The following is a 24,788-nucleotide window of genomic DNA, read 5'->3' as shown; positions in this document are numbered from 1 at the left end:
ATTCCTTTGATTGTGTTGTTTTCGCTGTACTGTGAGCAAATGCCATAATTGTACGGTCAAAAGGAATTGTGTTCATATGTTCGGGCTGAATTTTGATGAGGAACAATTAATTTTAAAGGAAATTAGTATATTCCATCATGCTGAGGGAATGGAGGGAGATGCCCGTAGATCTATATATTCTAGTAAAACATTTTATTATAGCGTTGATATGTTGTGTTTTAACCACTCAATACACACAGTGAGCCGTAAGTTGTGAGACGAATCTGGAAACTGATTGCGACGGAGATGAAAACGATACGACGGATTGAGAATACGGTATGATGCATTTTCTTTGCATTATTTCCAAAAAGAGATCAAGATTTATCAGCCGTTTTGAGAAAGAATTGTTTGGCATCGGTTTGTATCAGCATCATTAACTGCAATACTGGGAAAATTGCAGTTCTCACTGATCAATGCTTAATACGATGGATACTAGCACATCACCCTATTCCAGTGGAGGATGACTTCTGGTTCGCAGGCGTCTTGTTTTTGGTTGATTTGATGCCGATATCAATCCAATGATTCCCGTAGAGAAAGACTTCCGACTTTCCGATTCCCCGATGACCTATCACCTATCCTATCAGTACACGTACTGATGCAATCAATTCTAGTTCTGCTCTAGAACGGTTTTGAGTTTATCAAACATAATTTTAAAACGCTAGTTGTCAGCAATTTTGCTGCCGGCGTGGTAAGCCTTGCGTTAGTTGACAACACAATCGATGTTGTATGGTTTCAAATGAAGTTACAATCAACAAAATAGGTTGAAAAATCGACCGAGTGCTACTCCGACGTTTATGGGAGTTTACCACAGCATGGTATTCATTCAAAATCAGTTCCACAATTCCCATATTTTCCCGGAATTTGGAGGAATTGAGCTTGAGCTTGATTGGCCGCCCGTGGATGCTACTCCAGTATCGCCAAATCAGCTGCACTTACTCAAGGAACCAACCGAATGACTGCTTGGGACTAACAGGCATCCTCAGTGTATAAGTGCTGGTGATCTTCTATTTTTAGTCGACAATGGTGCCTGCCACGTCAGAATGCAGACCAATGTGGGGAAGGGGGAGGAATTGATGATGCATTATACTGGCTCCCACGTAGACCGTATATACCACTGCATCTACGCCAGATCATGCGGGAGTGTATGGGATTGGGGAAAAGGTATGGCAGAGAGGTTTGCTTTTGTGGTTAGCAGACTGCCTATGAATCAGGCGTAAGGAAAGCATGCGCGTGGAAAAAATGGAAGCGTTAGGGAAACGGTTTCTTTTCCGTCTCTGGTTCTAGCGTTTGCTATGAACGATACTATATAAGTGTGATATATTTAGAATGGAAGATAGAAGCAAGTGAGATATATATAACTACAAAGTACGAGGAAAGAGACGGGCCTGGGATTGAACCCATGACCTTCTGCGTATTAAGCAGAAGCGGTAGCCATCAGACCACCAACCCCGTCTTTTCCCGGAATTTGGAGGAATTGATTTAACTTACCTATAAGTTATTTTTGATTAAATTCATAAATTACTGTGAGCTTAAAACGGTTTGAATTTTGAGATGCAAATTTTGGAATTTTGGCTCCCCTATGCTTAAACGGCTTATTTTATAGTATATAGCATCCTCCCAAAATTTTAAATGAATCGGAAGAAATTTGACTGTGCACAGGCCATTTGAATTTTATATGGAGATTACTATGGAAAACCACCATTATTGTGTGTTCAGCCCTCTATCTCTTCATCATAATGTTTTATGGAAAAGTGAACACAATCTTCTTATGTGAAATCCTTTCAGCTACAACTTAACCGAAGACCACATTTTGATTGGAAATTCTTTTCGGAAAGTCTCCAGTTTTTGAGAAAGTTATTAGAGCAATATTTTAGGAAAAAGGGTATTTAGCTTAGGGAAATCCTAATGTAATCTCTGGTAAAACTTCTGTAGAAATTGAATTCCTGCGAAGATCTCTAAAAGAACTGTTGGACTTTTGAAGATTTTTGCAAGGATTTTCTAGATAAATTCCTAAGATAATTATTGAAGAAATAATAAATAAAATTCCTGGATAACTTCTGAAAGCACTTGATGATAAATTCCTTTTTAAAATCTTTTGATGAATTCCTTTAAATGTTCTAAGTGGCGAACTCGCCAAAAGCGATAAGTTACTCAAATGAAGATAAATTAACTAACTTACTTTAGAAGTTTTTAAGTGATTTACAAATATGGTGGAATTTTTGGAGCAATTTCTGGGAGAAATCATATCAAAATGCCTAAAAAACAACAGAACAAATCGATGCAGGGCTTCCAGAAAAAAACCCTTGTGAGATTTATGAGGAAAAACTCTTGTAGGAATCTAATCTGGAATCTTTGTAATATTTCCTGAAGCAACATTGGAAAATTGTTGGATGAGTTTGTGAGAAAAACCTCTGGAAAAAATCCTAAGATAGTTCTTGAGAAAATGTTCAGAGTTATCCCTGTGGATATTACTGAAGGTAGTAGCTTTGGAGTGCTTAGGGTTCATTCACAAATTTCATAATGCCAAAAATGACACTTTTTGACACCCACCCACCCCCTTGTAACGCTTTTTGTATGAATATTTACAGATTTTTTGGGACCTTAGCCGAGTGGTTATAGTCCGCGGCTCCAAAGCAAAGCCATGCTGAAGGTGTCTGGGTTCGATTCCCGGTCGGTCCAGGATCTATTCGTAATGGAAATTTCCTTGACTTCCCTGGGCATAAAGTATAATCGTATTTGCCACACGATATACGAATGCGAAAATGGCAACTTTGACATAGAAAGCTCTCAATTAATAACTGTGGAAATGCTCAAAAGGACACTACGCTGACAAGCAGGCTCTGTCCCAGTGAGGACGTAAATGCCAAGAAGAAGAAGAAGAAGATTTTGTATGATCTGTAACATCAAAAGGACACCCACCCACCCCCGTCAGCGTTATGAAATTTGGGAATGGGCCCTTAAGGTTGTTCTTCAACAAATTTTGTTGAAATCAATGGAAAAACTTTTGATCGAATGCCATGGCGAATTTGTAAACAAAACTCTCTAGGAGAATTTCTGGAATGAGCCCTTGAGAAATCTTTGCAGGTGCTCCAGAAGAAATCTCTGGAGAAATCACTCGAGAACTTTTCCTTGAGGAAACTCCGCTATAAATTCCGGTATAACGCGTGCAATAGTCGCACAAGAATCCCTAAACGTTTCCCTGGGACCTAAAAAATTTTGCACCAGGCTAATAGAAAAAGACAAAATTTATTTTAGAGACAGTAGAAAAATGTATTACTTTGTTGTTGGAATTTATAATGTAATTTGTGAGATGATTTCAAGCAAAATAAGTATGTACTCGCTATTGAAGTCCTAAAGGAGTTTCTGACAAACTTTTTTGATTTTTTCAGTTACATTCCTAACTGTCTCCGGCATATCTTCCGGAGAAGTTTCTATAAAGTCAGCCTTAAATTTGATTATTAGATCACGAAAATAATGACTTTAGTGACCATATTTCTGAACAAAGCGACTTTATTGATTTTTTGTTGGAATGGTGACCTGGTTGAAAAAAGTAATAGTCACTATAAAATGACTTGCTACCAGCCTTAGAAATATAGCATGAACTAAGAATTCGGAAAAGGTCATTGGGGGACAAAAAATTGATGACTTTTTCCACAAGGAAGGATGATACAGTACTGACCCGATTTTGTCAGCCCCCGATTTTGTCTGCCCCCGATATTGTCTACCCCCGATTTTGTCAGCCTGTTTTAAATTTGTCAAAAAATTGTTTTCGTGGTACAGTCACCCCACGCAGTTGACTCACCCACAATTTATGAATCAGCTGACTTCAAAAGACAAAATTATTATCAAACTTGTCACAACACATCTCAGAATTATTTTTAGTGATAAGAAACTATGTGTAAAAATAATTATGTGATGTTTTGTGACAAGTTGGATAATAATTTTGTCTTTTGAAATCAGCTGATTCATAAATTGTGGGTGATTCAACTGCGTGGGGTCACTGTATAACACATTTTCATTAAAATTGATGATGATGTTTAATGTCATGCACGCATGGGCGTAGCCAGAGCGGGCAATGGGAATGCCTCCTCCCCTTTGGACGATGCTAAAAACAATATTACGGGAATTAATCATGTGTTTGTATTCTTAAAAGATTGTCTCCAGCACTCATATTTATATAATTGTTACATGATGATAGATTGGAAAACTTATGGAGTATACCAAACAATCAGCCTTTTGAAAAACATCTTGCCATAAATTATTCAAATCTGTTGGGAAACTCAAAAAGGTTCTACAAAATTTATAGTTAGCAGAATATTATCATTAAAGTAATCGGATAAAACTCCTCGTATTTCCTCCAGAAATTCCACTCGAGATATCATTCATAATCCTCCAGATATTTCTTCAACGTGTTTCTCCAATTATTCCTAAAATTATTCTATAAATCGTTCCTGGCTGTACCTCGAATTTCTCCAAAGATTCCTCAACAAAATTTAAAGGTGTTTTCTGGAGATGATTCTAAAAATTCTTCCATAAAAACTCAATTGCCAAATATGCCAAATATTAAACGAGATATGTACAGCGATCTCAAGTATCATAAAACTGTGTTTCGTTACTAAGCAACTTGGCAATTCGCTAGTTAAATCATGCTTAAAATAAAAAAAAACGGTATTCATACAGTCGAGTTTATGACAAAAAAACATGTATGTAGGTTCATTCATGAATTCCTCCGAGAGTATTGAGAGAACTCAATACTATTTCAAAAATTTGTTGAAACTTTTTTTCAAAAATTTCCAAGCAATAATTTTATAAATTGTTCCAGAAACATACTGGGTACACCGAAAGGGATTTTCTTCTAAATTAAAATTTCTTTATGCTTGAACATGAACTCGACCACAAACTTCACTCAAAATTCTAATAGAATATTTTTATTTTTCAAGTAATTACTTCAATAATTATCTTCTTTTAGTCCTTGTTGAATTCATTCCATTTTTATCTTCAGTTTGAGATAAACTTCAAAATTTGCTCCTTAAAGTTTTATTGAGATTGTGCCTACAATGAAGTGTTTAAAAGGTTCCTTAAAAAAAAAAAAAGTTTAGTTGAAGCTTTCTTAGGATATTCTTGATGAAGTTAGACCTAGGGCTCATCAAAAATCTATTTTTCTATAATTCCGATATTCTTCTAAAAACTGTTTTAATTAATTTTTTTTTGGAAATTCATCCAATTACCCTTCTTTTTCTTTTTTTTTTTCTCTTTTTCCTTTTTTTTAATTTCTATGCTTATTGAAAGATTTCCACAGGAATCATCTCACGAGATTTTCAGGAACTTGACTAGGAATTTCACCAAAAACATTTTGAAGCATTAAATCATCCCTTAGGTATAGGCATAATTTATGAGATTTATTCACAACTTCATGTTATGTACTATGAATACTTCTGCGCTGAAAACCCAGCAAAAAAAATCCATGAAAACTGAAGAAAATTTCTTGGTTTTCAAACAGTGAGAAATATTTTTACATACATTCCAAACATTGAGTTTTAAAACAATGTTTAGGAAAAAAATATGTGAAAACTCCGTATGAAACATTCTTTGAATTATACTAAAATGAATTCCAAGAAGAGCTTCGAGGCAATTATTTATGCTATTTCGAAGGAGTTTCTAAATCAAGAGGAATTTTTATATGAACCTCTTTGGGAATTTCTTTAGAGAAAGACGTGTGCTCAGTAGCAAGGTTGGTTTATTAATGATTAAATTTTCACTAGTTGATAGAGGATAAACAACTCCCAGTATCCAAGGTGGTCATAAAATCAACTGCTCCTTCGATACGTCTCTTCACCCCCTCTCAGTTGATGGTCTCTAATCCAATCTTTGACCGCAATGTAATTAGTGCTGGAGCAGGTAACGGCTTTGTAAGAATGTCCGCCTCCTGCCTCTGGGTTGGTACATACACGAGCTTTACTTTTCGTTCTGCAACAGCTTCTCGGATGAAGTGAAACTTGACATCAATATGCTTGACGCGTTTTGTTTCTTCCTTCTCTGCCATAGCAATAGCACCTTGATTATCCTCATGAATTGGTACAGGATACAGTTTTGATTCTCTCAGGTCCGCCAAAAGTCCACTGAGCCAAATGGTTTCACTAATTGAAGAACTCATCGCAATATATTCAGCTTCTGTTGACGACATAGCTACTGTACGCTGCTTCTTCGATGACCAAACGGTTGTACAGCCAAATACCTTAATAAGGAATCCAGACACACATTTGCGATCCAGCTCATCACTTGCATAATCAGCATCTACAAATACTTTGATTGGTGGTTCATGCAGGTTCCTCTTGAAAGTCAGCTTCATGTCCTTGGTAGCCTGAAGGTAACGTAGCACTCGCTTAGCGTGCCTCCAGTGTTCTTCTCCTGCAGCATCTTGGAATCGTGCTAAATAACCCACAATGAAGCACAGGTCTGGTCTTGATCCCAGCATCAGGAACATTAGGCTGCCAATTAGTTCTCGATATGGATGGCTACAACCTTCAGTCGATAGGCAAAGTTGCAGCTTCGTTTCAGCAGGTGTATTGACAGGTTTACAATTGTCCATTCCAAACCGCATCAGTATCTTCCGAATCAGTGCTTCTTGGGAAAAATGCATAGCACCATCTTCATCTCGTTCTATCTTGATGCCCAGAAAATGATGGAGTTCGTTCATATCTGTCATCTCGAATTCTTGTTTCAGTCTCATCTTGATTTCGTTTATCGTCCGGATATCTCCAGCAACCACTAGTAAATCATCCACGTAAATCACGATGTAGACGATCTGCCTTCCTTGTCCACGAACGTATACACAGTAGTCATGGCGGGAACGAACAAATCCCATGTTCACCAGAACTTCATTAAACCTACCGTTCCAACAGCGAGGCGATTGCTTGAGGCCGTACAGGGATTTCTTCAACAAGCATACTTCATTAGGCTGACTGCATACCCCCTCTGGAACTCGCATGTGCACCGTCTCTTGTAGAATGCCATTTAAAAACGCCGTTTTAACGTCCATTTGGTGAACCTTCAGGTCCCGATTTGTCACGACAGCCAAAATTGTCCTTATAGTCGAAAGTTTGGCCACTGGTGCAAATGTCGCTTCATAATCGATGTGCTTCCGCTGCAGGTACCCCTTGGCAACCAAACGGGCTTTGTAGCGCACAGGATTCCCATCAGCATCAGTCTTCAATGTGAACACCCATTTACTTGGTACAGGTTTCACCGCATCAGGACACTTCACCATCGTCCAGGTTTGATTTTTCTCCAAGGACCTCAGCTCGTCATCGATTGCCTTCCTCCATTCTAACTCGTTCGGATGCCCGTCGACCTCAGCGTAGCACGTGGGTACCTGTTGGGATTCATCAGCAGCAGAAAGCGCCCTATATGGAGCAATAAAGTCAGTAAACCAACCTGGGGTCCTGCGCTCCCGACCACTAGACCTCGGAACAATCTCCTCACAGATGTTCCCATTATTCAATTGTGGTGGGAGCGCTGATGCATTTTCTTCACTGATGTTATCAGCAGTGTCCTCAAATTCATCTTCATCAGCGCTTGAAACCACTGGACTATCGTCATTCGTAGCATCGTTCTCAGCTTCAACAGTTTGTAGCACATCTTCTACCTCGACCGGTTCAGGAGCAGGGATAACTTCCGGAATAACCAAATTTGAAGGCATTTCTTTCTCCGGTGTCTTGAACGGAAAACTTGTCTCATCGAATTTCACATCTCTGGCCACAAACATTTTTCTGGTTTTTAGATTCCACAGGCGATAACCAGTCGGTGCATAACCGAGCATCACACTTCGCAGACCAGTTGCATCCAATTTGCTTCTTTTTTGTTTCGGAATCCATGCAAATGACAGACTTCCAAATACTCTCAGCTTTCCAACATCCGGTTTCTCACCATGCCAACATTCAGCGGGAGTGGTATTGCTTTTCAGTGCATCAGTAGGACTTCGATTTGTTACATACACCGCGTTCAATACTGCTTCTCCCCACATCGTCTTCGGTGCTCCGGATTCTGCAAGCATTGCTCTCATTTTTTCCGCAATTGTTCTATTGAACCTTTCTGCCACTCCGTTGTGTTGAGGGGTGTAGCCAACCGTTGATTCCACTTGGATTCCTTGCTTCGTATAATACGCATTCTGCTCGTTCGAAAAATATTCTCTTCCAAGGTCACATCTTAAGTTGGCAATCTTCAATCCAAACTTCGCCGTCGCCATGGCTTCATATACCTTGAAGTACTCGAAAACTTGATCCTTACGCTTCATCAGATAAACCACAGCAAAATGGGTATAGTCGTCGATAAATGACACGAAATACTGATACCCATCTGCCGTCTTCGGTGTAATCTGGCCACAGACATCTGTATGAACACGCTCCAAAGGTCTTGTTGTTCTCGGTCGAGTCTTGTTGAACGGCATCCGGATCATTTTGCTTTCCGCGCAGGGTTCACAAAATCCTCCCTCATTGCTGACTTCACCTAGTCCATCAACCATCTCGTACTGCTTCAGGCGTCGAATGTTCTTGTAGCTTAAGTGTCCAAATCGTTTGTGCCATAACTGCAGCTCACCTTCGGTTCCTTTCGCAAGCATTGCCGAGCCAGGCGCCAGACAGTTCATCTTCAAATAGAATAGGCTTCCACGTAACATCGCCACGGCTATAATTTCACCATCTTTCGATAGAACTGCTCGATCTGGCTTGAATTCGACCTTCACACCGGATTTCAGCAAACGCGATAACGACAGCAAATTGAATTTCAAATTCTTCACACATAGCACGTTTCCGAAGGACAGCGTCAGTCCATTACCAGCCACCTTTCCTTTCACTGTGCCTTCTTTCGTAGCGATTAGCTTCTCACCTTTCTTCGCACTTTCAATCACCAGCGGATTATCGAACTCCTTGAAATCTTGGAACAGCTCTTCGTTATACGCCATATGACGACTTGCTCCCGAATCCAGGATCCATTCGATTTTCAATTCCTCGTTCAGATCCTTTCTTTCTTCCTGAGATAGTACTAATGCAATTTCTCTATCCACCGGGATGGTCGCCACTTGAGCCTTGTCGCGCCGATTCTTGATCTTCGGACATGCGAACTTTTTGGGTCCCACTTCTCCGCAAATAAAGCATTTTCCTTGAAACTTACTTTTCTCCGAGTTCCTCTCCTTGCTTCTCAAAGGCTTCGCTGCTAACGCTGAACTTGATCCATCCGAAACACCATTGACCTTGAAACCGCAGTCTCTTCCCGATCGCTTCTGCTCTTCGGCTAAAAAACGCGCCTTCACCGTGTCCATCTTTAACTGATCATCTTCCAGGTTTTCCATAGCCGTTGTTACTACATCATACGACGATGGTAACGAAATGAACAGCTGGCTCACGGCATCCAATCCCGAAATAGTAGCTCCAGCTCCCTTCAACTGTCGAACTAATTCATCAAATCGGCGGAAATGGTCCATTAACGGTGTTCCTTCTTCCATCTTCAGCGTTGCCAGAGATCTTCGAATATAGGTTTGCGCCGCAAAACCCTTCTTCGCGAACGTACTTGCCAGGGAGTTCCACATTTCCTTTGCAGTGTTCTTGTCGCGCACGTACTCCAAGTGAGAATCAGCGATGTATGCCACCAGAAGCGCCTTCGCTTTTTCGTCCTTTTCCCGAAAAGCTTCCCGCTGCTGTTGTTCCGTGGGTTCATCCTTCGTGATCATTTCCTTTACGCCATGGGCCGACAACTGCGTTTCTACCCGGAACTTCCATACGTCGTATCCTTCGCCAGCAAACTGAACAATTCCTACTTTGGCTGCACTCGACATCCTTCCGTCTTCTCCGTAAATCCGTAACAATCTTCACAAACTTGAATTGAATTGATCTTCAACGGCCAGACGCTACTGGGCCCATAACCTTTAGAGAAAGACGTGTGCTCAGTAGCAAGGTTGGTTTATTAATGATTAAATTTTCACTAGTTGATAGAGGATAAACAACTCCCAGTATCCAAGGTGGTCATAAAATCAACTGCTCCTTCGATACGTCTCTTCAATTTCTTTGTTCTGTGACAAGTTCGATCATGTATAACTAGGAACTTAGGTTGATTCCATTTGTCTTACTGGACAAAGCAAAATTGCCGATCAAAGGGACCACAACGAATCGAATCTTTGGAATTTTTCCAATAGGTAAATCTGCAAGAGTTTAAATAGACCCGTCATTCAACACTGAAAAAAGACGCGTTTAGGACTTTACTTAGCTTACTATGAAAAAATACGGTGGGTATCTTGTATAGTTTTATGTTTCATGCAAAAAGAGTGTAATGTATAATGATCGTTTTGTCGTGAAAATCGTGAATGAAATGTTAAGAACCGAACTTCTCAAGCCCCCCCCCTGATAAAAAAAACCTGGCTACGCCAATGGTCATCGACTCCTTAGGGACCGTTAAAATATTACGTAACGCAACAGGGGGTCTTACATAGAGTTACGGTTCATACAAAAATTTTAAATTTGCTATATGTTACGTGGAGGTGGGAGGGGGTCTAAAATTGACAAATTTTGCGTTACGTAATTTTTGAATGAACTCTTAAAAGTCCATGCAAGTTGTTGACGCGGTTCACAAGCAATCATTAACACGTCAAAATTTGAAAAACAGGAACATAATAAAATGACCCGATTTTGTCAGGTTCCCCATTTTATCAGCCTAAAATTCATCGAGGGGCTGACAAAATCGGGTCCTCACTGTATTAGCAATATTTGATTGTCAAAGTCATGTGACATTCATTACATTTAACAACTCTGAGCATAAGCATCGAAGGCAGTCTACGCTTTGTTCAAAAGAGATTGAGTTTAAATTTGGTTTCTCAGTTTTGCAGTTAGACCCTTTTCAAATACACTACATCATAGACTTTTTACTCACAAAAATAAAGTTCTAAAAAGAGACTCGTTACCAGCCGTGAGAATCGTTTATAATTTTTCTTCAGGAATTTCACTCAAGTCAAATCGTTAAGATTTTCGAAATAGTAGAAAAACATATTTTTAAATATATTTAAAATTTAAGCTATATCTGAAGTGCTTTCGAAATTTCATTAAACTCGATTCAAAAATAACTAAGATCCAGTCTGCCAGAATTGACCATTTTGTATGTAAAATCGGAGCAGTTGGTAATGTATTATCCATGCTCTTCTTATACTTTACTGGAAAATACTTAACAACAATTTCATAAGCAAAAAAATAATAATTTAACAGAGAACAATAATGATTCCAACTTTTTGGACACCCCTACAATAAAATCGGTCTTTTCTCTGTTCCCTCTTCAAAACGTGCAATCGTGGAGAACGAAACGAAGGGGAAACGGAATGAGTTGGCGAGGGGCGGCTGTGGTGAAGCGGGGAGGGGTTGGTAAATGTGAAAAAGAAGAACAACCATCACTTACTAATTGCCTCCGACTTTTGGATGGCGATATCGACACTTTATCAGACATCGTCGTCGTCGTCGTTCGATATTCCTCCTCCGGGTGATCTATTTTCGATCTTCGCGGCCCCACCTGGGCACCGGTAACACACTCCAGATTCTGGAACCACTCCGCGGCAGCAAAAGCAGCGACCGCCGCCGATCGAACGCAAAATTTTCAACCACTGATTTTTTTTCTTCCACACTTTTTCACTCGAGAAATTTACTGCGATTTAGCACACGACACATTACGCACAATATTCTGTGCACCGAGAGGCTCCGCCACCCAGCAGAGGGCACTTCCGAATCTCCACCACAGAAAACCGCACTGGAATCGAGAACTTTGAAAACTTCCACCGTGTGCCTGTATCAATAATTTTCCAGTCCTTTTCACGGACTTTTTTTTGCTTTCGATTAGCTTCTTTCCACTCTAGTGGCAGCGGGCAAAAACTCACCGACTTTACACTTGGGCTGACGTTCTCTCACTGACTGCCTCTGTAGTCGTCGTCGTCGCTTTTGCCAGGCTGCTGCGATTCGACCGTCCCTCCTCTCGTCTTTCCGCCCCCACACCTACCACTACCAGTAAACTCTTCTCGCAAGTCACAAACGCGATCTCTTCACATTAGGGTGAGTCTTATTCTGAATTCAAATAACAGGGAAAGATATTTAGAGTTGGTGCAAGAGACTTGAAGATAAATGAGAAAATAACCAATGAAATTTTCATGTGCAAATTTGAATCCCAATTTATTGGAGAAAATATACTCAAACTTAATCATAGGTCATTTCAAAAACCTAGTTTAGAAACCCCCATAAATACCACACACATTTCCTACAATTTCCTTAGCTATTTCGTACTCAAAAAATCTTATAAAATTTCGCCTAAAACGTACTCGAGAATGTCAATATCGCCATTTGTTATGAGCCTGTCATTGATATTATTTTCAAAATCGTCTATTACATCTTGGCACGATTATTAGTCACTTAGTTTCACATAACTTTCATAATATAATATTCAGTTCAACATATACATATATTTTTGAACGACTTTTCCATTCACCAGTTCAAAAGCAATAATGGCTTGACTAAAGTGAAGATTGACAATTTTTTCTTGATGTACATAACTTAAAAAGTTTAAGTGATTGCTTTATGGTATCTTCAGAAAAGTTGTAAGTATGGATAAGATGAACAGGTGTTCTGAAAACAGTGTTCGTGTAGGACTTCCCTATTTTCAGGTAAACCATTTACCATTTTTAGTCAAAAACTTTACTTTAGTGAAACCTTAATTACGTTTGAACTCGTGATTGGAAAAACCATTCAAAATATATGTTGTGATTTAAGTTATGTCTGGAGTGCTGTAATTTTTTTTTATTTCTCATCGTATTACGGTTCGATTAAAAATTTTCCGTTCTGCGGTAGCCGCCGAGTTCTACCGCAACTGTCAAAGTTCTACCGCAGGCTTGAAAATCATTGTATCATTGAACGAAACCAACCAATCAAAGTATGCTTGTAGAATCCAAAGCTTTGGAAAACAGTATAGAAAACAACAGTCATTAGCGTGGTTTCCAAGGTATCATCGCAGTCGATCGATGATCCCGACCAACCAGTTTTCCGATTTCTTTATAGATCTTTGTCCAACGATGGCGATCGCCAACGATTCAAAACGAATCGGTATCGATCGCTATCGAAAATCACTGACTGGTTGACCGGGATACTTTGTGAAAATCAGTAATGTGACAACTGCTGTAGCTTTCTGTTCAACCGTAGAACGGAATGTTTAACGAGAAACTTGCGACGATCGACGCGCCACCATAATTCATGTAACGGTGGGAATTAGAACTAACTTGGAGGTGATGATTTCGCAATTTGGAGGTTAAAATCACCTCCAAACACTAGCGATTTTGCGGTGGGATGTTGACGTTTGATCACGAATAGTCATCAGAGTTATTCATAACGCCAACCCGTCAAGGAATGGCCTACTTTCCCGCATTGTCGTATGAGATCATTACTTAACTGAAAAGCATTTGCTAATGACTCATTACGCAACGCATTTAAGTTGCGTTATGGTTCCTTACGCAACGGTTTTCAGTAACGTAATAAAACACATGTTATTTATTATTCTTGAAAAAACGGAAAAGGTGCTCTTAAGATTTAGATAATTTTCATTATTAGGACAAAATTAAGACTTCAGGAGAGTTCAATAAGTTGTTCTTCCTACTGGCTCTGGAATCTTCAGCTGAAAATTCTATGACTTCTACCGCGGTTATCAGCAGTGAACTCGGAACAGACGACGAGCGAGGTACTGGGCGCACATTTTGGAACATCAACGCTGTAGTGTAATTTCTCATAATATAGCCGCTCTTGTTTTTGATACCCATTGAAATGGTTGCCTTAGATTTCCCCGGTAGGAGACCAGCCAAAGCCTTTTCCGCTGCCGACTCAATATCAGTCAGATTCGGAATCGCTCATTGTTTTGAATAATGATGCTATTCGAAAGATGGTTTGGATAATTGTCACAATTGCTCAGTACAAACTACTATGATCAGAATTTTTCAAACATTGCTACGAACTAGGGTTCAAATCGTTCCATATATACGATCTAAGCTTCCAAAGTTGATCATTTTGTATGAAAAATCGAAACAATTGCTAATGTTTTGCGCAATACTGTATGTATTTAACCTTCCAATCGTCGCGTGGTTTGCCACCGTCAGAGCCACCACGCTGCTGTTGTGAACGAAAAGCGAGGTTGTTCCAACAGTGTTGTACAAAATACAACAGCGCGACGACTGAGAAGTGTTAACTTGAGTATTCATATTCAAGTTGCTTACACCACCTCTAAATCATAATATTTTTGGCTCAAATTTTAAGGAGTTCCTATCATTTATTGTGATAAAATCACTTAAATTTTAAGTTCAGAAGAGCACACGAACTTTTGGTTTTGACAACACTTTCGAAAAATAAGCCGCACCCTACTGCACATCCACACATCCGAACACATTTTTCGGTTCTTCTCTCACACCTTCCTTGCATGGCATGGTATCGAAGCAGCCAGCCAGCTCAAAATTTACGTACCCAGAAGACCGAACCGAAAACCGAACAACGCGCGGTATTATTTTTCGCCGTTTCTTTTCCTCTTTTCCGACCAGGCTTTCCGCCGATTTTCGACGCGATGATGGACGCAAACAGCCAAAACGAAGGAACGCGCACTAAACTTCGACCAGTCGGTTCGAGCGCTCGTCGCGGAATGATATGAGAGTGTGTGTAGGTGTCTCACCAACCAAACCAGACGCCGAACCGGTACTTTTTGTCTGCGAGAGAGAACCGCAACCGCATCGACAGCTAGTGACAGTGCTGCCAGACGTTTCCTGTGCAGCGTTTCATCAATGAATTTAAAGCCCCTTGGTGTAACGGTACTGCACAGTGGGTTTGAAGTGAATTTTGAAGTCAAATTCTAGTTCGATGTCGAAATTCTAATTTATTTAGTGATATTTCATTTCTCTCATGAACTTCGGTCTAAAGTTAATTTGAATAAGCTGAAAGCTTCATTTTCTTCGGTGTTGGACGATACTTTTCCAGTTGCCCCGAACGTGTACGGATGTTCCATCATTTTTCGGGATTTCTAGACAACCTCCCTACCTCCGCTTTTAACGCTTTTTCCAATACCTTAGGGGAAAGTGGGGCAGTTTGGCCACCTTAAGAAAAATTCGATAAAAGTGATGAAAATATTATGAATCTTTCGAATGTTTGCATGATTTCCAACAATTTTTAGATAAATACACTAGATCCGCATGTTTTCCTTTGTCTTATAAAGTTCACGGATGAATGATTAATTTTTCAAAATTTGTCATTTTTCGAGTCGATTTTTTTTACTGATGGGGTGATATGAGCACCCCATTTTTGATTGCAAAATAATCTCATATAATCTAAAAATTCAGTTATGTTCAAGAGTCATTCGGGGCAATATGGGCAGTTTTTTCGAACATCGTTTATTTATTTTTCTTTGAGTATTGAACACTGACTTATAACATGCCTATTGCTTCATTTCCGCATCAGCTTTGGGGTTGCATGTTATTTCAGTTAAAATTTTAAGAATTTATGCAGTTTTCAAGGGGTGCTCATTAGACTGATGCAAATTTTGAAGTTTTTGCTCCCCTATGCTTAAACAATGGCAATTATGATAAAAATGATCCTCCCAAAATTTGAAATGATTCTAAAGAAATTTGGTTGTGCACACACTATTTGAAGTTTATATGGAAATTACTATGGAAAACGCAAACCTTTTGTGTTCAGTCCTTTAATTGCTCGTCATAATAATCTATGGAAAAGTGAACAAACTCATCTTATGTGAAAACTTCCCAGCTACAACTTTGCCGAAGACCACATTTTGATGGGACGTAAGGAAAATTTGTTATTATTGATAACAAAGTCTAAATCATGCTGAGATGATCATTCAATTACTTTCAGACCAACACTGCTTTTTTGCTGTAGAACATAGTAGTCTGGATTACTTTGATCTATTCTTTCCGCCAGGAGCACCACTGTTGCCTGCTGAACAGGTGGTGAAGCATGTAACATGCAAACCAACTTTATGATGATGAATAACAATTTATCCTGACGTCTAATCGAAAAGTGGTCTTCGGCAAAGTTGTAGCTGGGAGGATTTCACATTAGAAGAATTTGTTCACTTTTCAAAAAAAAAAATTATGACGAAGAGATAGAGGGCTGAACACAAAAGATTGGCGTTTTCCATAGTAATCTCCATATAAACTTCAAATGGCGTGTGCACAGTCAAATTTCTCCCGAATCACTTCAAACTTTGGGATGATGCTATTTACCATAATTATAATCATTTAAGCATAGGGGAGCTAGAATTTCAAAATTTGCATCACTCTAGTGCTCATTCCACCTAGGGTTACCATTTTGCTCTCACTGAAAAGAGTACATTTTTTCAACTCCGTAAAAGAGTACTTAAGAGAACACTAAGCCGAGTATACCCCATTAGGCATAAAGACGTTAGGCATAAGGACGTTAGGCATAAGGATGTTAGGAATAATGGACGATAGGCATAAAGACATCTGGCATAATGGATGTTAGGCATAAAATACGTTAGGCATAATGGACGTTTGGCATAAAATAACTTCCGTGTATACCATTTGAAACTCGTCTTATATCGAAAATTGATCGGGACCATTTACAAATTTCATTCCGCTGATGGGGGTGGGTGAGTGTCCTCAAGATGTAACAGCTCAAAAAAAAAAAATGCAAAATGCATACAAAAAGCGTTACGAGGAGGTGGGTTGGTTGGGTGATCATAAATTAATACGTTCGATGTTATGAAATTTGCCAATGAACCCATTATAGATATGGAAGAAGGTTGTAGTCATGGTCATTATTATCATCATAAAATGCAGCTTAATCCATTTTTGGAAGTTTGAATTTATATTTACTACTTACGATATGCAATAAAAATTTTTTTTTTCTTCTAGAAATAATTAAATATTTTAGAGATTATGTGATATTTTTTGTTTCATTTATCTTACATAATTACGTTAATTCTGAAGAAGGTAAACGTTCCATATACATGTTAGTACGAATAATACAAAAGATTTACTTGAAGACAACAATCAAGAGAATTTGTCACATTTTTGCTAATGTCTCAACCATATTCTTGGCGTTACATTCCCACTCCGAGTTTCATCAATTTAATGTAGTGAGAACAGTTCCTTTGTCTTTTCTGCAAACAATTTTCGAAAAATCAATTTTGATCAGCCGCATATGTAAGTTTCACCGAAAGCACTATGAAACTATTCGAAATTCGTCGAGTTTGAAAAGGTAAATTGGATTAAGTTTTTATTTAAGATACAGAAGCCATATTCAAATTTACCATCAGTGCGGGGAACGGAAATAGTAGTAGCTTTGAATTTCGAGCTACTCACGTGGCTCTTCCCAGTACAGTAATTCAAAAACGTGAATCTCATCAATATTTTGGGTGCATGAATTTTATAAATCATAAGTGTCACTGAAGGCTCTAAATGCGGGAAATAGAACATGTTTCTACAGTAATTGTTGGTTGCTATTAGCAACGGGTGTTTTGCTATTTTCAAGGCTTTTTGCATACAGCAGTGACGGACGCAAGTTTCACTGGCTTCGCTGACTGTGATTTGCTTTGCTTAGCTACTGTAGAGAGAATTTCAAGATTGTTTTCCATAGCGCACTATTCAGCATGGCGTGCCTTCAGGTTCAAAATAGTATTCCCAATTTTATTTCATAGAGCCCCCACAACTTATCTTGTTCTACTTAACAATTCAAGAGCAAGTCGAAACGAAAAAACTATAAGGGTACATCCCTATGGGGTTGTACGAACTGGTGACGTAGGACCACGATGATTAATTTAACTGAATTTGATGTCGTTCTTGTTGCTCGTTTTGACTTCATACTGTGTTGCTCGAAACTTTCGTAAATATTTATGCATATAACGATTTGCAGCCAAGTGTACGTTCAATCATGTCCCAAATATACATTATCTTTATTCGATGAATTCTTCATATTTATCTATGAAGATGTGAAATTTCACTTCAGGTTGTTTGATTATTTTGAAATTATATTAGTAACCTCCTATGAAATATGTGGTAGCATTGGAAAGAACAGAAGTGATTGAGGCTTGTTCAGTATGCTGAAGCAAAATCTAAGTAATTCTAATTAAAGAATATTTAACAGCAATGTGTATAGGATGTTATTCGAGGATTATAATGAAAGCTTCAGTCATCGCTTTGTTGATCTTATGGTTTGAGAGAAATATTATTCATAGCTTGGAAATGTGATAAATAAAGTCGGAAATATTACTTTGTTAACTCTCTTATACACATTTGGTGGCCCTGAAACGAGCCAAAGGCTTTGTTATCTCGGATGCTGTCAAAGATGAATCGCACTACAGGATGTTATCAGTTGATTGCCATGGTTAAACAAAGAATCCCCAACCAGTTGAATGTTTCGTGGTGTGGATGGCACACATCGGCAACAGTTATTAGATCACACGGCTGAAGTCGAAATCTGAAAACGTAGCCTAAGGGCTCATTCACAAATTTCATAACGCTGAAAGGGGTGAGTGGGTGTCCTCGTGCTGTTACGGCTCATACAAAATTTGAAAAAATTTCCTACAAAACGCGTTATGAGGGGGTGGGTGGGTGTCGAAAATGGCCATTTTTAGCGTTATGAAATTTGTGAATAAACCCTAAGTTTGAAATCTTGAGCGATACCACAAGCCGGACGCTCGATTTGTCTAATAAAAGTAGTAATGATGCCTAACGGGCTTGATTCTTGACTGCACCACAGATGAGTTTATCACGAGCCGAAATCTCATAAACCAGATGCTGATCAACAGCTCAGCAGGCTTCTGGCTAGGAGGTGCTCCTCGCTAAGCAGGTTCGGAGAGCTCTTACCAGCTCGAAAGCGAAAATGGAATGAAACCGAATCCGGTGATGGAAGCATGCTTTAAACCCTTAGATTAGCAGATGATGCTCCTCCCATTCGTGCTCTTCTCTTCTAGTCGACCAATCTGGAAAATAAGTATGTGCCAATAATGTGTTGGGCTTCGAATTACTTTAAAATTGCGAAAAATGGTATTGCGTGAGAAATTGATCAAATATGAATAGTAAGAATGCTTGACATTTACTAAATATTCTCTAGTTAGCTATTGATAATCAATAAATTTCTTTAGTATGAAGGTGAATTTCTGATTACTACTACTCTACTCTCTGGCGTTACGTCCCCACTGGGACAGAGCCTGCTCTCAGCTTAGTGTTCTTATGAGCACTTCCACAGTTATTAACTGAGAGCTTACTATGCCAGTGACCATTTTTGCATGTGTATATCGTGTGGCAGGTACGAAGATACTCTATGCCCTGGGAAGTCGGGAAAATTTCCAATTCGAAAAGATCCTCGACCGGTGGGATTCGAACCCACGACCCTCAGCTTGGTCTTGCTGAATAGCTTCGCGTTTACCGCAACGGCTATCTGGGCCCCAACGGTCTGATTAATGGGTGCCAAAATGATGAAAATTGTTCAATCAGAATTTCTCTTGAAAACCATTCTAAGTATGTCGCAGTTTTGTTACATGTGATAATCTTCATAATCGAAATGCTCTCATAAAATATGGCAAATCAAAGACACTGTTGGAAATGCCACTCTAGTTTACAATCGTTGTGAAATGTAGAGCTTCCACCCCGACGGCACAGCAGCAGCGTCCAAGAATAGTCTCAAATTGTCGTGCCATCAATTATTCATGACAAATTAAATTTTGTACGAAGCTGTGAGATTGATTGAGGAATATAAGATGTAATAAGGTTGGAAATATTATTCTTTCAACTCTTTTCCACAAATTTGATTGCCCTGACAAGGGCCGATGGCTTTCTTAGCCTCGATGCGGTCACAGATAAATAGCATTGCGGAATTGATCAGTTGATTGCCATGGTCCGTGGATGGCGCACAACAGCAACGGGTAGTGGATCACCGGGCACAAGGCGAAATCTGGAAACGATGCTGACTCTTGAAATCTTGAAATCAAGTCCGACGCTTGATTCGCAACAGCTCTTCGGATCAGCAATTCTGGGGGCTTCTGGTATTTGGCTCCTAACGGGCTTGCTTCTTGACCGCCGATCACCAGACGCTGGATCGCTAGCTTGAAATCAGCAAGTGCGGACGTCGCTGCACAGGATCGGAGGAGCTCTTTCCAGCTCGGAAGTCGAAACGGAATGAAACCGTATCCGACGAAGGAAGCATGCTATATACCCTTAGATTAGCAGATTATGCTCCTCCCATTCGTGCTCTTCTCTTTCTAGTCGACCAATCTGGAAAATGGGTATATGCCAATAATGTGTTGGGCTAAGAATTACTTGAAAATTGCGGAAAATGATAACGCGTGAGAAATTGATCGAACATGAATAGTTGGAAGGGTTGACATTTACTAAATATTCTCTAGTTAGCTATTGATAATCAATAGTTTTCTTTAGTATGAAGGTGAATTTCTATATAATGGGTGCCAAAATGATTTTTTCTTTAATATGAAGGTAAATTTCTGATCCATGGTGCCAAAATTATGAAAATTGTTCAATGGGAATTTCTTTTCAAAAGCATTCTAAACATGTCAGAATTTTGTTACATGTGATCATTTTCGTAATCGAAGTGTTCTCATAAAATATGGCAAATCAAAGACACTGTCGGAAATTCCACTCTAGTTTACAATCGTTGTGAAATGTTGAGCACTCACCCCGACGGCACTGCAGTAGCGTCCACGAATAGTCAATTATTCATAACAAATTAAATTTTGTATGAAGCTGCGAGATTGATTGAGAAATATAAGATCTAATAAGGTCGGAAATATTATTCCTTCAACTCTTTACCACAAATTTGATGGTCCTGACAAGGTCCGATGGCAGATAAATAGCACTGCGGGAAGTTATCACTTGATTGCCATGGTCAAACGGGAAATCCTTAACGCAAACAGCTACAGCAACGGGTAGTGGATCCCCGGGCACAAGTCGAAATCTGGAAACGATGCTCACTCTTGGAATCTCGAGCGATTCCGACGCTCGATTAGCAGCAACTCTGGGGGCTTCCGGTAATTGGCTCCTAACGGGCTTGCTTCTTGACCGCCGATGCTGAATTTATCACGGGTCGAAATCTGGGAGCGCAAATAAATTTGCGGCGGCGACGACGATGGCTTGGACGCTTCGCCGAGCAGCAGTAGTTTGCCGCTCGGAGAAGCGCCCAAGCCATCGTCATCGCCGCCGCAAATCAATCTTGCGTCTTCCTCTTCCGACGACACAAATTGAACTGTGACGCGGGTGCAAAAGCAAAGCGAGAATGACTCGCCCGACCGTGTTCACAGTCCGACTGCATAAAGAAGACTGAGGGAAGAAGCAGGGACCCGTTTGCTTTTATAGTAGGAAGCGACACCGTCGAAAAGTGCTCGAACGTGATTGGTTGGATAAGAAAGGGGTCAACATTTATCAAATTTCCAATAGTTTAACAACAAAATTCACTTATCGGATATATTACTAACGATGCGTAGATACATTTCTGATCGAATGATACTAAAATCGTAATAATTGGTTCATAACCAACTGAGTTATTAACGTTCAAAATCTCCCCTAATTTCGTTACATGTCTCATTTTCCGTACTTTTAAAGTGCACCCCAATATAGAAAACAAAGACGTAGTCCTACGTCAAAAGAATTATGGAAATATTTCTATCTACAATTCCAATAGATATGAGAACAGCAATAATCCATAGAACAGAATGGAAGAAGGTGATTTTCCAGCCTTTCTCTCCAATTATTAAAAAAAACGTATAAGTATAAAGAATAGACTATGATTTAAAGAAGGTAAAATGTATGATGGGAATATTTAAGCAGTAATGACATTAATTTTTGAATGAGCGAAAACAAGCTTATTTATATAAGAAGAAATATTTTCTGGTTTATACATTAGCAGCAGGAACTCCAATAATTATATCGACAGTATAACTATGAAGAACAGCCTTCAATTTAAAGAAGGGGTAATCTCTGATGAAATATTTGCCAGTTATATGTATACAATCAAACTCGAAAGATGAGCAGCAGATCATGTACAGCGGCGTTCTTATTCTTGACATTACACCTCGACACATATTCGTAGCTTAGTGTTCTAAGAGCACTTCCACAGTTATTAAACAAAAGTTTGCTTTGTCAAAGTAGCTAATTTGCATTCTTATTTGTGCACGATACACTAACACGATTATATTTCATGGTGAAAAAGGAAGTGAAAAAAGGAAAAGATTCTAACTAAGATACCTTTGGCATGGTTTTGCTCTATGGTCGCAGAAGTTGCCACAAAGCTAATGAAGGTCCTTTACAGCATTGTCATGTTGATCATTAAAAAAAAATGTCCTGGAATTTTACCTCAAAGGATTCACAACTATGGGACGATCATAAGGCAACTAATTGCATTTAAAAGGACTCATTTTTGATCTTTGAAACCCTTCACAATTGTTAAAAAAGTCAGCTCGCATTTCGCATAAAGGATTTCAATTTTTATTTTGGAAATTATGCCTAACGTCCATTTTCTTGCAAAAAAATGTTTGATTCTTAATCACAGCCACTTTTCCTGCATTTCAATTAAAATTAAGTTTTTTAGGGAGACACTATTCTCAACTTTTCATCAATGATTTTATGAAATTTAACTCTTACTTTTCTCACCAATTCTGTATTGAACAATGACTCGGAGTGAATAGATTGTTTCAATCATTTTTTTTTTAAATTACTAGTAAATGTAAGAAAATGTCGTTCGACTTTTTGTAACAATATTGTCTTTCTGTTGAAAGAATTCTTTCCTTAGTACTTTGCAAGAATATTCTTAAGAAAGTGTAGAACAATATGAGTTTGTGAAGAAACCAGAAGAACTGAGAAGAGTGAAATGTGGATCTAAAAAGAACCTCAAGCATTGTCTTCGGTTTAAATTTTATAAATTTAGTTTATTTTTGTGATTTCCATACTACGCTTCAAAGTGAAACCTTTTCATTCGCACAGCTTTGATCATACAAAATTGCATCGCCAAAACGTCATTTCTAGAAAAAGTGCTTTATAAAAAAGTTGTTTCATAAGATTAAATTGTTCAAAACAAAGTGATTTTGAATTGTAACCGACTTTTTTTAATTGAAAATGAATAGTATACAACCAGTAGATTTACGTAGCGTATAAGCATATTACGTTTACGTAGCGTATATATTTTTTCTAATCATTTTTAGCTGATCGTGCCAATTCGATTCAGCCAGTTTTTGTCAGGCGCCGTAGGGCATAACAGAGCCGAAATCTTTTCTTTTTTACATTATTTACAGTTTAAAAACTATGTTAGTTTGGGAAAGTTTTACGGTTAGGGAATACATTTGTACAATAGGAAAGGAAAGATTTGTTTTTTTGGATTTCTCAAGCTACTTAGACTACTAAGCTGATGAAGCTTGAAGAGACAGGATGTCCAGATCTGTAAAGAATCTAAACAAAAACGGTTTGTGGGAGACACGACGAGAAGAGGACAATTTGAAGGGGAAAAAGAAAGACGGGGAACGAACGACAATCAAACTTGGATATTGATACGCTTCAAAAACAGATAGATAAAATTCATATTTTCTAAATCAAGGCTCGCCTACACTTCCCTGACAGACTTCTGCTGATTTCCTCGGATCCGGTGAGTTTCAGTCAGCTCAGATCTGATGCCACGATGCTCACCGCATCTCCACACAACATGTTCGATATCCTGATAAGCCACGCCGCAAACACAAAGATTGCTTTCTGAGATCCCAATACGGTGGGTATGTGCGTTCAACGAATAGTGATTGGACATAAGCCGACACATGACACAAATGAAATCACAGCTCATGCCCAACCCCTTAAACCATGGTTTTTTCGTCACCTGAAATATGGAATACAGCCATCTACCTATTTCTCCATCTCTCCATTTCATGCAAAAAATTCATCAAAGGTGATTTGACGCTCGTAAACATCACATTCTTTAGCGCCTACCTTAGCCAGATAGTACGCTTTCTCATTGCCCGGAATGGAGCAATGGGAAGGGACCCAAGCTAGGGTAACAGTTTAAGAGCGATTTGACAAAGCACTCCATGCTTGGCGTATTCCATTCAAGAAGTACGCTGAGTGCTTCACCGGCTTCATTGACCGAACAGCCTCTAGAGAGCTTAGACTGTCGGAAAAAAATGAAGAAGTGCTCGGGTGGGAGAATACTGATGTACTCTAAGGCAACTATCTGTGTTATCCTGGGAAAAATGTTGATCTGGATTCTTCTAAACGTTATTTTATTTGTCGATTATCGTCAGTAATAACTGAAAAAGAGTACATTTGAGCCCGTTTAGTAAAAAAGAATAGTACACATTTTTTTAAAGCAAAAAAGAGTACTTGTACTCTAAAATGAGTACGTCTGGTAACCCTAATTCCACCCCAATTTCCAACCGCCCTGACTACCCCTATACATTCCAATACCTTATGAGCACTTCCACGGTTATTAATTGAGAGCTTTCTTTACCAAAGTTGCCATTTTCGCATTCGTATATCGTGTGGCAGGTACGATGGTACTCTATGCCCAGGGAAGTCAAGGAAATTTTCATTACGAAAAGATCCTGGACCGACCGGGAATCGAACCCAGATACCTTCGGCATGGCTTTGCTTTGTAGCTGCAGACTCTAACCACTCGGCTATCTATATAGTAAACTATTTGCTTTGACCAAGGCTTTCGGACAAACCCACCACGCACGGA

General features: G+C 39.1%; 1 protein-coding gene across 2 annotated transcripts in view; it reads right to left on the bottom strand.

Annotated features, from left to right (window-relative positions):
• Positions 1 to 14,737, bottom strand: part of LOC5570227 (jmjC domain-containing histone demethylation protein 1) — a 91,775-nt gene extending 77,038 nt beyond the window's left edge. Inside the window, exons 1-3 of one of the 2 annotated variants that reach the window (XM_021852704.1) lie at positions 14,559 to 14,737; positions 11,945 to 12,128; positions 11,473 to 11,817 (exon numbers count right to left, since the gene is read on the bottom strand). In XM_021852704.1, the coding sequence (XP_021708396.1) occupies positions 11,473 to 11,520 (48 nt within the window). In that variant the 5' untranslated portion in view covers positions 11,521 to 11,817; positions 11,945 to 12,128; positions 14,559 to 14,737. The remainder of the gene's footprint in view (positions 1 to 11,472; positions 11,818 to 11,944; positions 12,129 to 14,558) is intronic. The other variant, XM_001658956.2, reaches the window with a different exon arrangement.
• Between the last annotated feature and the right edge of the window lie 10,051 nt (positions 14,738 to 24,788).

Source organism: Aedes aegypti, chromosome 3, assembly GCF_002204515.2.
Source record: "Aedes aegypti strain LVP_AGWG chromosome 3, AaegL5.0 Primary Assembly, whole genome shotgun sequence".
In the NCBI taxonomy this organism is placed as follows: domain Eukaryota; kingdom Metazoa; phylum Arthropoda; class Insecta; order Diptera; family Culicidae; genus Aedes; species Aedes aegypti.
This window is presented reverse-complemented; position numbering and strand designations above follow the sequence as displayed.